The sequence below is a fragment of the Lepidochelys kempii genome, chromosome 4 (genome assembly GCF_965140265.1).
Source record: "Lepidochelys kempii isolate rLepKem1 chromosome 4, rLepKem1.hap2, whole genome shotgun sequence".
Lineage (NCBI taxonomy): Eukaryota > Metazoa > Chordata > Testudines > Cheloniidae > Lepidochelys > Lepidochelys kempii.
In genome coordinates, this window is record NC_133259.1 from 1,801,941 (window position 1) to 1,817,962 (window position 16,022).

A 16,022-nucleotide genomic window follows, 5' to 3' on the forward strand; every position below is an offset into this window, starting at 1 on the left:
GGCCCAAGCTGTATACAGGAAAGAGTGATGACTCCCCTTTTACAGTTACAGTGTGAGACCTATAAGTTAGCCAGTTTTAATCAATTTAATGTGTGCCATGTTAATTTTGTATCATATTTTTTTTTAACCAAAATGTCATGCAGTACCAAGTCAAAACCCTTACAGAAGTTTACGTGTATTCTGTCACCCCTATTATCTTTATCAACCAACCAAAGCAATAAAAAAAAGACATCATGCAAATGGGCTACCATTTAAGTCACCACTAAAATACAAGAAAAAAGACACTTTAAAAATGGCATCAGTTAGTATGGCTAAGCAGCCACGGCAGGTCTGGCAAACTTTCTTAACCCAGTAATTAAAAAGCATATCAAGCAACTTCTGCCCCATCTCCTGAACTGGTGGGACCATCCAGCTGTTTCTGTAGTGCAAACAGGCCATCGTGTCTATTCCGGGGCTAACCTCGGGCTGCAGCAACCAAAGTGAATCTGTTGCTGAAAGCTGATACAGGGAGGAGCAATGGTTCCCCTTTCCCAGTTTGGCTGAACATCACCATCACCTTTCTGTCTAGCTTGAAGCCTGGATGCACTGATTTTGGACAGGCAAGTTCTTGAACTCGCTGGGAAGCCTCACAGGTGAGCGCAGCTGTTGGCACGGGCCACTCCGGAGAACTACGAGGCCTAGAGAAAAACACAAACATGCAATATGGACAGAGCTTCAGGGCGTTCCCAGAATAGGTTTGTTTATTTGAATTAAACTAGACACATTGTTGCAGAATTATTGTAGTTGTTTGTCTATAAGGATTGTGGTGGTAATGCTGTAACAACCAGCCCTAAAACTGGTTTTCATTTAATGCCTGGTGTAAATAAAACCAAACCCATAGAGACAATGTAACTTAAGGAGTACATGAAAATATCTGGAGTAGGTGTGTGCTTGAGGGACCCGTCACCCTGCTAAGCAGTGAGCTGGGTGTGGAGGCCCCACTCCACATGGACATGGGTCCAGTGTGAAAGGTCTAGTCCTACCCCACCAGCCCTGATTGAATTGGGGGGGGCGGAGAGGGGAGCTGGCCCCAGAGCTCTGCTGGCTAAGGGATGGCTGGCTTGACTCCCTGAAGCCAACCTACTCCCCACTGGAGGAGGGGAATGCCACTCCAGAGCAGGAGCTCTGCCTGCAGCCCTGGCAGGCTTTGGGCCGACCGGTGGGCACAGGGGTGGGGCTGGAGAAGACTGTGGGGTTAGGTGGGGAGCACATGTTGCTGCGGGAGGGAGCAGGACCATGTACAGCCTGGCCCTGCAGGCTGGGGGTCAGCCCAGGGAGCAGGTTGGGGGCATGGGCACAGCAAGGCTGAAGGCACAACCTGGATCCAGCGAGGAGCCCAGTGACATGGAGATGGACACCAGGCAATGCAGCAGAAACCAGGATTCACCCTCCCAGCTCACACCCAACCAAGACCCTGGCCTGTGCTGCCAGGGGCAGGAGGTGCCTGTCCTGGGACTGGAGCTCAGATGGACTCTTATTTGGGCTAGTGAATGCTGATCTGTATTCTCAAGTTGCAGTGGGGGAGGTTTAGATTGGATATTAGGAAAAAAATTTTCACTAAGAGGGTGGTAAAACACTGGAATGCATTACCTAGGGAGGTGGTAGAATCTCCTTCCTTAGAGGTTTTTAAGGTCAGGCTTGACAAAGCCCTGGCTGGGATGATTTAACTGGGAATTGGTCCTGCTTTGAGCAGGGGGTTGGACTAGATGACCTTCTGGGGTCCCTTCCAACCCTGATATTCTATGATTCTATGTCTGGGCTCTGGGGACTCAGTACTCCGTGCTCTGGCTGGAAGCAGGATGAGAGACTCACCACAGGCCCACAAATGGTCTCTTGTGCTATTTCAGGGTTTGTCCTGCCCCCATAAAGCCACTGACGTGATAGCTGAGTGCAGCCTTTATTTCCGGCTGCCTCCCCGAGGGCTGTTGAGGGACCCAGGGGTTGGGAGATTAGCAGGGTTCTCTCAGGCATGAGGCTTGGGATCTGGGGTCCACATGATGAACCGGGGGTGCTCCACCCTGAGACTGAATTGCCTCACATTACAGAACTGGGAAGCAAAGTGATTTGTTGCTCTCTTTGTTACCTACGTTACTAAACCCTCCATCACCGCGTGCCTCGCCATGATGCAAAACCATCAGCTCTACACCAAAATGTGGTCTAAGCCACTTTGTACATGAATATTTAGCTGCTCTGGTGCAGAACTCCAGTGGTCAAATGAACGAAGGGAACTAGGGTGACTGTGCAAATGAGATCAAAAGAGCCAGGGAATTACAATGAGCTGCTGTGTGGACGAGGGGAAACCCTGCCATCTCATTCCTCTCCCCGTCACAAAGCAAGGGGGACACACTCCATGTTTCAGGTCAAAGGCTGGGAACATTTTTTAACGAAATGGGGGAAGGGGTGCATTTTCACTCAGTGAAGAAGCAAAAGGCGGCAGCTGAAAATAAGGAATATGGGCATTCGAAATAGACCTGAAGTGGTGCCCAAATCCCATTGACTTTCACCTAACGACTCCAGCTCCTAGCTTAAAGGTGCATGCAGTGTACGACCTGGTGCTGCAAAGTTGGTGATGGACAGTTGCTAGTAAACTGCCTTCTACTTTTGATTGTCTGTTTCCCTAGCACACTCTGCCTCTGCTTCTCTTGGGAGACCCCATAAATAGGGCCTTCCTTTTTTTACACTGCAAATAACTTGCAGCCTGGTTAGCCCATCTCTCTGTGCTGAAAAACAGATAAGCCATTCAGGACTGCACTTTGCAGGGGAAAGCTCTTAAGAATTCTATACCTGTCCCCCAGCTGCTACCCTAACTGGACCCAAAGCAGAGAATTCTTATGATCAGGTTCACCATTTCTGATGGTTTCTGTCTACCCAGAGCTTGATAGTGGGGCCATCACAGCAGAATCTGTCTCTCCCCAAGAGTTATAACCAAGCCCAGGGCTTAATTTGTTTCCCTACTTCCCCAGAGGAAGTCAGGCAGTTTCCTTTCTTCTTTCCTTTTCGTCTTTTTTCCTCCCCCTACCCACCCCTGCCCCCCCTCCACTAGCTCTTCTCCCCTTTCTCTCTTCACCTCATTTTCCTCCTCTTCCTCTTTGCTTGAAGTTATACCAAACAGGTGAGTTATACCTCTTCCTCTTTGAGGAAGTTATACCAAACAGGTGAGTTTCACATGTGCTTCTGAAGGCAGCCAGATTAGTGGTCACTCATCTCCTCAGCCCTGCTCACACCATGTCTCCCACTCTCACCAACATCACCCTCAAGCCTGACAGCTGCACAGATGTTGAGGAACGCAGCTGCTAAGGGAGGTTATAGTCACACAGGGTTTGTCTAGACAAGGAAAGGAAGTGGACATTAGGCCAGGGGAAGAGCTGTTTGGAAAAAAGGAGGTTGTCTCCCCATGGAAAGAACATTCATTTTCATCTAATTTTCCATAGAATAATTAGATTTTTTTTGTCCAAAACTGAAAAAATTCTATATGGAAATGTGGCCACGGCACCCCATGGGAGGTGTAGTTCAGATGCCTCCTGCTCCCTTTCTCCTCCACTAGTTGGGCTCCTTGGTTGCACCAAACGTCCCTTTTTGGAGGCGGGAGGCAGTGTACCATGGAGTCCTTGGCCATGGTACACCTTGGGAGATGCAGTCCTACCAGGGCGCCTGGTAGATAAAGAAGAATGGAGACATGAGGGAACAGAACTACAATGCCCATGAGGCACCACTGCAACATTTCCAAATTGAAACACTTCCACTTCCGCCATTCTGGTTTTTGGCAAAACAATACATTTTTTCAGTGGAAAGCTTTTTGCAAAAAACTTCATTTTGTCAAAAACCCATTTTTATGTAAAAAACCCCAACAGTTTGGATTGACTATTTTCAGCCTGCCCTAGTCAGGGGCAGCTAATATTTGTTAGCTAAGCCTGACCTATCCTCACCTCTTTTCCTAATCTAGCCACGCCCAGAGAGAAAGGCACTCTCTTAGACCCTATGGTCAGTACTATGGAGGGTCTTTTCCATCAGGATTATGCTTTGAATATGACCCAGTGTTCTATTCTTTTCATCAGATGAATACGTGTTTATGGTAAATGTATCCTTGTCTCACATTTATAACCCTTGCCTATTCCAAGTACACCACCTATTTTGCCCTTGGAGTCATCATAACATAATGATGTGCTCTCTAGGATGGTTCGCAATCATTTTCAAAGTGTGGAGTTTGTTGGCCACACAAATACAGAAACTTTCAGCCCTCCCATTCACATCTATGCAGGCAATGTGAGGAAAGCACTGCATGTAACTTATATGCTTAGCTTCTTTCAACCCAATTTGGCAGCTGGAAGGAGGCAAGTCCACACGATGATAGCAGCCAGCTAGCTGCAGATCATCAGCAAGTGCCACACAGAGCACAGCACCTCTGCTCTCCCCCTTTTTTGGTTCTGTTCGTTTTGCTCCTACTCCAACCAGACAAACTGCTTTTGAATGCTCATTATGCTGAAAACCCACCTGAAACATGTGTAGCACAATAAGAGCTGTGTCATCTTTTACCTTTGTTTTAAGTACACTGTTTGGTATTTTTTAGGTTCTGCCAACTTCAATATTCGAGGCGACGGTAAAGCTAAATCCATCAACGGTGGGCGCTGCCAGATCTCTGACATCCGGCCACAGCTGTACAGGAAGAGGTGCCTTTGGGAATGTCATGGAAGAAGTAATGAAGAGAGTCAGCCAGGACCATAACCTCATTAAAACAGTGACAACAAGCATGCATGGCCAAACCAGGATAACTTAAATCCATACGCAGACATTCCACATGCAAAAATCCACATTTCTGTACTCAAACTAGGTACAATGCATAAACAAATGGGTACTTGCACATGGGATTACCTGATTTGGCCATGCAAATACCTGCTTGCTTGCATGCACAAAGGAGTGTGTGTGGGAGGAGTGAAAATGTAGTCCTTTCTATGGGCAGTTTTAAGAAACTACTTCATAATACAAATCCCACAATATCTCTGAAGCATGTAAATTAGAATCAGTCTAAGTATAACATTTAATAACATATAGAACTGTTATAGCTCCTTTCATGTCAGGGTCTCAGAAGCACGGAATTAATTTAGCCTCATAACAATCCCCTTGGCAGGTGGAGTCAGGATGATTATCCACACTGTATGGATGGGGAAAATGAAACACAGCGAGGTTTGTTCAAGGCCAGTGGTGGAGATGGGACTACAATGCGGTAGTCCAGATACCCAATTGTTTCTCTGTAATTCTCACCTCACCTACTATACCCACTTTACTTAACACTGGCATTTTGTTTTGTATTTGTAAATCAGTGTTTTATATTAACTCTGAGTAGGAAAGAGACAAGAAACTAGTGGCAATGGCAAGAGAGAAACAAATACAGTTGTATTGTCATGACATCCCCAATCCTTATTCTGGCTACTGAGCATTATATTCAACAGCACAAGAAATGCAGAGACACTTTCTCATGGGTGTAATGGCTCCTCAGGGGCTAGAAATCTACTCTACACCCTGACAGAGCTTTGACCTAGTCTCCTCACCAAAACCACCCCCTCCAGTAATTATTTCAAAAATGAATTGAGACTTATAAGCACTTAGAGAAACCTTCCGCTAAAAAATCTCCAGTTATCCCCCTGGGATCTACAAAGCATCGGGGACAGTGAATCTTTAGGAAGGGACTGGTGAATTAATTCAATGATTAGCACCTGATAAGCAAAAAATATTGTTTATTCTGCTGTGACTTTATTGAAACTGCTACCAGAGAACTGCAAATTTGGGCATTGTCCCCCTGGAACAACTTTGAACTACATAACCGTACGGCCAGTTTGTCCCCGGCTTTGACTTATTCCATCAAATCCATAAGTTATGAAAAACAATGATCATCTGGAGAAGGGAGTTTCCATTGGTTTTTTATGACAAATACAATTGGCAGATGTTAATGAAACTGAAGATTCATTACCTCAATATAACCAATAGTGATAATAATCATTCACCTACACCTCAAGATGGGCATTTTAAGTATGTACATGGCTTTGTGATCAATCCTATTTTGAAAGAGGAACTAAATAACACTGCTCAGTAATAACACTTGTTAGGGCCTGTTTTCTTCTTGCAAGCTGTTGGCAGTGGGTTGGTTAATTTGTTGCCTTACAGCCACATTCCTTGGACAATAGTGTGCTCTCATCTATGCCCTCATTTGGTGTACTGGCTCCTCTTTGATATCATCACACGCAGTCTGGTATGTTAACAAAACTCCATGCTACAAATTCAACCCTATTAATTCATATATCTTTCCATTCTCTTCATCAGCATGTGACACAGGGATGTTTGTTGAACACAGGGGGAATTTACACAATGTAGACGATTTGCTGAAGGATGCATATGCCATTATCTAGCATTATCCTTCTTCTCATGGAAGAACAGGGCCATGAAGGAGAGAGGGCTATGGTCTAGGAACGCACACAGGGCCTTGCTTCCAAGGGTCTCAGCCATGGGGCATCAGACAGCATGTGCAAGACAGGACAGTTGTGGCTTGCTGAAGGCTATTGGGTACAGGGGCCTGCAGACCAGGGGAAATGGAGAGGTCAAAGACAGCGCCAACCCTGTGCAACTTAGCAAGTCACTATAGAGAACCCTGGGCTCTTACAGTGGTGGGGAGAAGGAAGGGGGAGTGGACAGCAGGTCCAGAGCTTCTGCCCAGGCAGTCCTCCCACCTGGCCCTGCAGACCAGCTAATGAATGATGCAGCAGGACTCTGCTCCTTCTACCCTCAAGCTGCTGGATCGTTATGCCTTTGAAGTGGCAGTGCATGTGGGACAGATAGTTGAGTAAATGGGTGAACAGTGAAGGGGTGATAGGTTGGGCGGAGGACAGTGCCACATAAATCCAGGTCTAATGCTGCATAGGATACAGGGCCTTGCATTGGGGCCAGGGTGTAACAATCCACACCCACGCACATTACACAGACACAACCACCACCAGTCAAATGTCATACAACACCCGGCGTTCCGTTCCAAAGCCACACGCCATGTGGAAACCAAGATCAAATTGGCACTAGACTGAACCTGGTGTCACTGGAATTCTAAGATGACAAATTGTTGCTCCAGCAACAACAGCTTCCCTTTACGTGAGTCATACCCTTCTCACAGCCCATCAGCAGCTCCACCCTTCTACCTAATCCCTGTATTGCCTGCCAGGTTTTGGAGGGAGCCTGAATTAAAACTGAAATACAATTTAACCTTCCCAATTTCCCTTTGGAAATCAACCTGCTCCCAGTTTTTGGAACAAACATATATTTAGGAGGAGACTATATTATGAAGAACCAAGATTTTCTATTATGAAAAATCAGGATTTTTCAGAAGTGACCAGTGATTTGCTGACTTGTGTTTGGGTGCTCAACCTGAGAAAACCTTAAAAGGGGGGCTTGATTTTCAGAAAGTGCTGAGCACCTGCCCTCTGAAAAAATGAGACTCCTTAAAGTGTCTCAAATTGGCCACCTGAAAATGGAGGCACCCAGAATCATTAGTCCTATGTTGAAAATCTCAGCAACATTTAGTGACCAGAACAACCACAAAGATGAAATAGATGGGAGCCATTGAAAAAACATTCTATGTAGAGACATTTATAATAAATGCTTTACACTTCTGCAGCCCCTTTTCATCCAGAAAATTGCAGAACTCAGCCAAACGTAGAGAGACCTTAAGATGGCAAAACTGAACAACTGCTTTACTCAGTAGCAGCTCTGCTGAGCTGATCTCAGAGGGAAGCTGTTCATGGTGGATTGGACTACAGTCATAATGTGAAAGTGCAGAAACTTCTGCTTTCTTCTCCTGTTCTAGATTCACCTCTGTACAGTTGTCATGTCTTTATTTGTATTGATTATTATCAGTAAACCCTGAGCTGTTGCATTCATTAGTGAATGTTTTCCAACAGAAGGAAGAGCGCTCCTGAATACAACCAACCTGCGCTGAAGGTTACCATCGAAAATTTTCTTGGGTTTGGCCAGAGACATAATTCTTGGCGTTGGCTGAGCCGTCAAAGCACTCAGGGAGAGGGGCCAAATTGTCTGCTGGTTTCCCCATTCTAACCTACTGTTAAAACAGGGAATAAAAGGGAAACAAAATTCACGGTTAGATGATCACTAAACTAAGCTTTGCATTGAGCCTCTGATGCTCTTCCAAATTTGCAAAACAACTGAGGAGCAACGTGCATGTTTATTGGTTTCAACCACTGTCGCTGCACAATGTGAGCAGCCCTCTCAATGACATTCCTGAGGAACAGCATGACCTGCTCCATCCCACCATCCCCAGCCATGTCCACTTTCAGGAGAGGCCATCTTCCATCTCCCAGACCTTAAACACACTGGTAAGGGTGGTTGATAAGTCTCCCTTTGCTCTCCTCCCAACTGTCCAAAATGTGCAGGGGAACAAGAACTGGCCAGGCATGACAAGAACTGGCAAAATGCACAGCCACCCAAATGGCAGGTGAAACTTGAGGACTACTGTAATCCTGACCACAACCGGAGCTAAATTAACGTGTAGGCACTACATATTCAGGGCCCTGGATTGTCTTAGCCTGACCACAGCTGCTGTGGGTGAACTTTGGCCTGGTCTACAGTACGTGGTTATTTCGGAATTAGCCGAGTTAATTCGAAATAAAACTGATTCCGTCCACACGACCAAACCAGTTTTTTTTATTTAAAGGGCTCTTTAATCCGATTTCTGTACTCCACCTCAGCAAGTGGAGTAGCGCTAAAATCGAGATCACAGTTCTGGGTTACAGGTACCGTGGACACAATTCAACATTATTGGCCTCCGGGAGCTATCCCAGAATGCTCCTTTGTGACCACTCTGGACAACACTCTCAACTCCGACGCACTAACCAGGTAGGCAGTAAAAGCCCCAGGAACTTTTGAATTTCATTTCCTGTTTGGTCACCATCAGCACAGTCCACTATCACAGGCGACCATGCAGAGTCCACCATCACAAGAGACCATGCAGTCCCAGATTCGCAGACTAGCTCCAGCATGGTCCGAATGGGAGGTACTGGATGTCATCACATTTTGGGGAGACAAATCTGTTTTTTTTTCCAAAAAAAAAAAAAAAAAAAAAAAAAGCAAATACTTACGCTGCAGTCTCCAGGGCCATGACAGAAAGAGGCTACTCCAGGGACAAAGAGCAGTGTCGTACAAAAATCAAGGAGCTCAGGCAAACGTACCAAAAAGCCAGGGAGGCGAACGGGCACTCTGGGTCACAGTCCCATACATGCTGCTTCTATCGTGAGCTGCATGCAATTATGGGGGGTGACGCCACCACTACCCCACCACTGTCCGTGGACGTCTGCAAGGGGGGAGTTGCATGGAGCGACGAGGATGAGTTATTGGAGAATGAAGAGGAGGAGGACAGTACACAGGGGGCAAGTGGGGAATCTGTTTTCCCCCCTAGCCAGGAACCAGTCTTAACACTGGACCCAATAGCCTCCCCCCACTCCCAAGGCGGGCTCCTGGAATATGACCCTGGAGAAGGCACTTCTGGTGAGTGAGAGCCTGATCGGAGCCACGCAGTGGGGGGAAACCCAGCTGCGCTGGGCTGTTCGCATTTAGTTTAAAGGGCTCATCGCTGCTCAGAGCCTCATCGGAGCCACGCGATGGGGGTGTGGGGGCAGCTGGGGGGTGTTGTGTGAAGCAATCATCCCAGAGAGCCCGCAGGCCCTCCTTTGATATGGCAAACCCACCAGGCATTGCTTGCTATGGGAAAGGGGGCCTGGCAGTTTGAAAGCATTGAAATGAATGCGGAAGAAGCAGAACCCTGTGTGCCCCTAGGGCTTACCATGTCTGCCTTCAAGCTGAATTCTGTTGCCCAGCCACATGTGATGGCTTACTCACACCAAAGTGTCAGGCACTTCAGCATAAGAGGCAAAATGCGACCTTGTACAGAAAGAACATGTGCTGTGTACTATGAATTGCTTGTTTTGCTGAGAAAGAGTGTCCCCTTTGTTCTCTAAAATGTATCTTTTAAAATACTACCCTCCCTTTTTCTCCTCCCGCAGGTGAAAATGTTTCGACGCAGCCCCTATCTACTCCGTCCCAGAGGCTGGTCTAGATTAGAAGGTAGAAAAAACAAACTCGGGACGACATGTTTGCCGAACTCATGCAGTCCTCCCGCACGGACAGGGCCCAGCTGAATGTGTGGAGGCAAACAATTGCAGAGTCCCATAAAGCGTTAAATGAACACGAAGAGAGGAGGGACGTGCATGATGAGAGCAGGCAGGATGCTATGGTCAAGCCCACGGGGGAGCAAACTGACATGCTCCACTGTATGGTGGATCTAATGCGGGAAAGACAGTAGACCACAGACTGCCACTGCAGCCCCTGTATAACAGCCCTCCCTCCTCCCCAAGTTCCATAGGCTCCTCACCCAGATGCTCAAGAACATGGGGCGGGGGGCGGAGGCTGCGGGGACCCACACACTCAACCCCAGAGGATTGCACAAGCAGCAGAAGGCTGGCATATCCAAAATTTTGATTTGCTTTCCGGACTTGTCCTTCCCTCCTCCTCCACCCCCCTCCCTCAGTACCCCCTTCCCCAGTCTATCTTCTGATTTCTCTCAATGTGTTGTGCAACAAATAATAAAGAATGGTTTTTAAACAATTGTGACTTTATTTCCTTTCATATATATAGGGGACAGGTAACTTGAAGAGAAACAAACACAACTGTCATGCCGTACCCTGGCCAGTCATGAAACTGGCTTTCAAAGCTTCTCTGATGAGCAGCGTGCCCTGCTGCGCTCTTCTAATCGCCCTGTTGTCTGGCTGTGCGAAATTGGCCACCAGGCGAGTTGCCTCAACCTCCAAACCCACCATAAACGTCTCCCCCTTACTCTCACAGAGATTGTGGAGCACACAACAAGCAGCAATTACAATTGGAATATTGGTTGTGCTGAGGTCTAACCGAGTCAGTAAACTGAGCCAGCGCACTTTCAAATGTCCAAAAGCACATTCTACCACCATTCTGCACTTGCTCAGCCTATAGTTGAACTGTTCCTTACTACTGTCCAGGGTGCCTGTGTACAGCTTCATGAGCCATGGCATTAAGGGATAGGCTGGGTCCCCGAGGATAACTATAGGCATTGCAACATCCCCAACAGTGATTTTCTGGTCTGGGAAGTAAGTCCCTTCCTGTAGCTGTTCAAAAAGACCAGAGTTCCTGAAGATGCGAGCATCATACACCTTTCCCGGCCATCCCACGTTGATGTTGGTGAAACGTCCCTTGTGATCCACCAGTGCTTGCAGCACCATTGAAAAGTACCCCTTGCAGTTTACATACTGGCCGCCCCAGTGTTGCAGGGTCAAGACAGGGATATGAATTCTGTCTATCGCCCTGCCGCAGTGCATTAAAGCCATCCACTATGACGTGCACATTTCCCAAAGTCACTACCCTTGATAGAAGCTGGTCAATGATTGTGTTTGCTACTTGCATCACAGCAGCCCCCACAGTAGATTTCATAGAATCATAGAATACCAAGGTTGGAAGGGACCTTAGGAGGTCATCTAGTCCAACCCTCTGCTCAAAGCAGGACCAATCCCCAATTTTTGCCCCATATCCCTAAATGACCCCCTCCAGGATTGAGCTTGCAACCCTGGGTTTAGCAGGCCAATGCTCAAACCACTGAGCTATCTGTCCCCCGCTCCATTTGCCCACTCCAAACTGATTCCCAACTGACGGGTAGCTGTCGGGGGTTGCAAGCTTCCACAGGGAGATGGCCACTCACTTCTCAACTGGGAGGGCTGCTCTCATTTTGGTGTCTTTGCGCTTCAGGGCAGGGGACAGCAAGTCACAAAGTTCCATGAAAGTGGCCCTACGCATATGAAACTTTCGCAGCCACTGGGAATCATCCCATACTTGCAACACTACGCGGTCCCACCAGTCTGTGCTTGTTTCCCGGGCCCAGAATCGATGTTCCACGGCATGAACCTGGCCCAACACCACCATAATCTCCCAATCGCCACATGCTGTGCTTCTAGGAATGTCTGCGTCCCGGTCCTCATCACTATCGTAATCGCGCTGCCGTCGCTTCCTCGCCTGGTTTTGCAGGTTCTGCACATACTGCTGGATAATGCGCAAGGTATTTACAATGGCCAAAACTGCAGCGGCGATCTGAGCTGGCTCCATGCTTGCCGTACTATGGTGCCTGCATGGGTAATCCTGGAAAAAGGGCGCGAAACGTAGGAGAGCAGAGTGGCAGCGGAAGAGGTGCTGTTCAGTTCACGATAGCGGAAAAATGCGGGAAATGGTTGTCTTCTGTAGCTTTCATAGAGACGGGAGCCCAGGACAGACAACATGGAGAAGCTTGGTAGCGCGGCAAGAGCGGGAGAGCAGAGTTGGCGGTGGAAGCTGTGCTGCTCAGTTCACAATGGCTGAGCAGAGTTGGCAGCGGAAGTGGTCGATGAGGAAGAGAGAGTGTAGATACTTATAGAGATTACATAGAAAGACGAGAGGAAATGCGAGGTGGATTCATAGTACCAGAAGAGAAGTGGTGCACCATACTGCACCATCTGCCGAAAGCAGTATGGCGTCTGCACGCCAAAAAGGCACAAAACGATTGTCTGATGTAGCTTTCATGGAGGGAGGAGCAACTGATGACACGCACCCAGAAACACCTGCAAGAATGTTTTTGACCCATCATGCACTGGGAGCTTAACCCAGAATTCCAATGGGCAGCAGGGACTGCGGGAACTGTGGGATAGCTACCCACGGTGCACCGCTCCAACATTCAATGCTAGCCTCAGTACTGTGGCCATACTCCGCCGAATTCACGCGCTTTAGTGGGGACACACAAGACCAAATGTATAAAGTCACTTCAGAAAATTCAAATAGAATAATTTCGAAATAATTTTGTACTGTAGACATACCCTTAGACTCTCTAGCACTGTAAACAAAAAGTCATATTCTTTTGTCTTTCCCAGATGTCAGATGGAGACAGCTTACCAGTGTAGAAGAAACCCAAAGCCCATACAGCGTAAGCTTTGTACTTTTTCCACTAACCTACTATAGTTCTCCCAAGCTGCTTTAGGCTTCTTTGGTCTTGCTAGTTCTCTGATCCTAGTAAATGCAAATCAAGGTTACATAAGCAATTAAACTCAGAGGCTGTTAAAACAAGCATAGAGCAGGCGTTACAGTATTCTGAACCTTAAATAATTCTTGAGTCACTCAAAGATTTTCATCATGAAGCCAACGTGACAAAAGAACATTCATTCATTTTTTTAAGTAATGGGCCTGGCTAATCATTGTCTCTATAACTTTACCTATCTTTTCAGTACATATATTGATGTAAGAATTCTTTCCCTCTCAGTCCAGTTTCTCCTTTGCTCAGTTCTCTGGTGAACTCATAATCCAGTTTTTTTCTGTTACAGTAGTCTGCTGTCTGGGCCAGAATTGCGCAGAAAAATTCAGGATTAAGACTTCAATGCAGGATCAGTGTGAGATGGGCCGATGTGGAAGCACTTTTTATTGTTTTAATACTGTGATATTAATACACAAGGACTAGGAGCTCAGAGATTCTCCCAGCCAACACAAAAATAAACAGAACAAGCACCACACAAATGTGCATGCATTATTATCATCATGATTATTAAATAACACCATTCACACAGTGCTTTACAAGTATAGATTAGGTCACATTCCCTGCACTAAGCTGCTTACACTTTAAGATCAATTTATTACATTACTGTTAATATTAATGTTGTTTGCTTGTTTCCGCTAGTACCTACAATGTGCAAGGCACTGCAGAAACACACAAAATGCATGGTCCTTATCCCAAAAAGCTTCACTGTAAAGAAGGTAAGATGGTTACATTGAATTATCAAGAATTCCCAACAAAGTATTGTCTGTCTCTGTTTATACAGTGTCTGGAGCATGGGCAGGCACACTTGACTGGTGTTTGCGGTTGCAAGATTAAATATTCAGACTGCATATCCAATCAGGGGAAGGGATACAAACAATTGATTTAGCAGTTCAATAGTATTTGCAAGGTCTTTGAATTAGAATCAGACTAAGTCCTCTGTCAACAACCTCTTTGCTTGTTGGAAGTTAGTGGCAAAAGAGTCTAATTAAATAGATGAAGTGCCATCAAATTCTTCCTCCTTCTCCATGAGTCCCATATTTCATATGTTGACATCCTTGGTGTCTATTCAACACTTTCTCCAGGCAGGAAGGGGGCTGGTGGCTTCCCTTTACTTTGTGACACTTCCCTTAGCAATTGAACAGAAATAGGTGTATAAATTATGCACTATGGGCCTGATCCAACACCCACTAAAGTCAATGGTGTCACTGGGCGTTGGATCAGGCCCTCCATTAGCCTGGCAATGGGAACACAGCCTGGTGAGGGGGTGGGGCTGGAGCAGTGTCTGAGAGATGTTGGTTAAGAATGCATGTACTATGTGATTATGCTATTGGGTTCTCTTAAGGGCACGTGGCCTGTCAGGGTTCCTTCCCCACTCTGAACTTTGGGGTACAGATGTGGGGACCCGCATGCAAGACCTCCTAAGCTTATTTTTACCAGCTTAGGCTAAAAACTTCCCCAAGGCACAAATTCCACCTTGTCCTTGAACAGTATGCTGCCACCACCAAGTGATTTAGACAAAGAATCAGGGAAAGGACCACTTGGAGTTCCTGTTCCCCCAAAATATCCCCCCCAAACCCTTACGCCCCCTTTCCTGGGGAGGCTTGAGAATAATAACCTAACCAAATGGTTACAAAGTGAACACAGACCCAAATCCCTGGATCTTTGGATACTGAAAAAAAAAATCAATCAGTTCTTAAAAGAAGAATTTTATTTAAAATAAAAAAGAAAAGGTAAAAATCCCCTCTGTAAAATCAGGTTGGAAGATAACTTTGCAAGGTAACAAAAGATGCACAAAACACAGAGGAACCCCCTCTAGCCTTAGTTTCAAAGTTACAACAAAACAGGGATAAACCTCCCCCCAGCAAAGGGAAAATTCACAAGTTGAGAAAACAAAGATAAACTAATATGCCTTGCCTGGCTGTACTTACAATTTCTGTAATATGAGAGACTGGTTCAGAAGGGTTTGGAGGACATGGATTGATGTCCAGTCCTTCTTAGTCCCAAGAGCGAATGAACACAGAAACAAAGAACCCAAAGAAAAGCCTCACCCCATCCCCTCCCCCCGATTTAAAAGTATCTTTTGTCCCCATTGGTTCCTTTGGTCAGGTGCCAGCTAGGTTATTTGAGCTTCTTAACCCCTTACAGGTAAGGAGGAATTTTAGGCTACCCCTATGGTTATGACACAGCCTGATTTGAAACTGCTGAGAACTTCTTGCAAGATGCTGAGCACAGTAAATTCTCCCTGAAGTCAGTGGGAATGGGGGAGCTCAGCCTCTTGCAGGAAGTTGGAAAGATGCCTGCAATAGCAGATTATCTTTTAGGCAGTCTATTGTTGTTTACTTGATGCAAGAGGCAAGATAATGGACTGTGCTAATTATACTTAAGCTCTACCATCCTCACATCATGTACAAACTGCTTTCAGAAAGATCAGCACAACTCCCATGAGCTTCAGAGGGATTTGCTCATGAAACTCTGGTCCTGTGCCTTCAGCTCATGGCAGAACATGTCCAGGTATGGCCTTGTCTTTTAAGGATCCGAGCATCAGTTTCATTTTTTAACTCCCAGTCAAGTTGTTCTACAATGGTCTTTCCCTGAGAAGCAGCAAGGGGCCAATTAAAATTTTATATAGAACTATTTTTAGTTCCAGCCTTGTCACAGCATAAATTTAACAGTAGATAAAATCGTTTACTGAAAATGAGATTATTACTGGGCATCCTCGCAGCAGAAGAGGCTCATTAGTATCTCTCTAATCTTTACTCATCCACAATATAGTACGTTGGCCTAGATCCATTTTCTAACTATGTCCAGTGGATTATAAGGAAAGTCTGACTGTAATACTTTATGTTTTCCTAAGAAT

General features: G+C 46.2%; 1 protein-coding gene across 1 annotated transcript in view; it reads right to left on the reverse strand.

The window, feature by feature from the left end:
- Positions 1-236: 236 nt before the first annotated feature.
- Positions 237-16,022, reverse strand: part of SPMAP2L (sperm microtubule associated protein 2 like) — a 28,387-nt gene continuing 12,601 nt past the window's right edge. Inside the window, exons 3-6 of the mRNA XM_073340188.1 lie at positions 13,087-13,143; positions 8,006-8,134; positions 4,573-4,710; positions 237-677 (exon numbers count right to left, since the gene is read on the reverse strand). Coding sequence (XP_073196289.1) covers positions 455-677; positions 4,573-4,710; positions 8,006-8,055 — 411 coding nt within the window. The 5' untranslated portion in view covers positions 8,056-8,134; positions 13,087-13,143 and the 3' untranslated portion in view covers positions 237-454. The remainder of the gene's footprint in view (positions 678-4,572; positions 4,711-8,005; positions 8,135-13,086; positions 13,144-16,022) is intronic.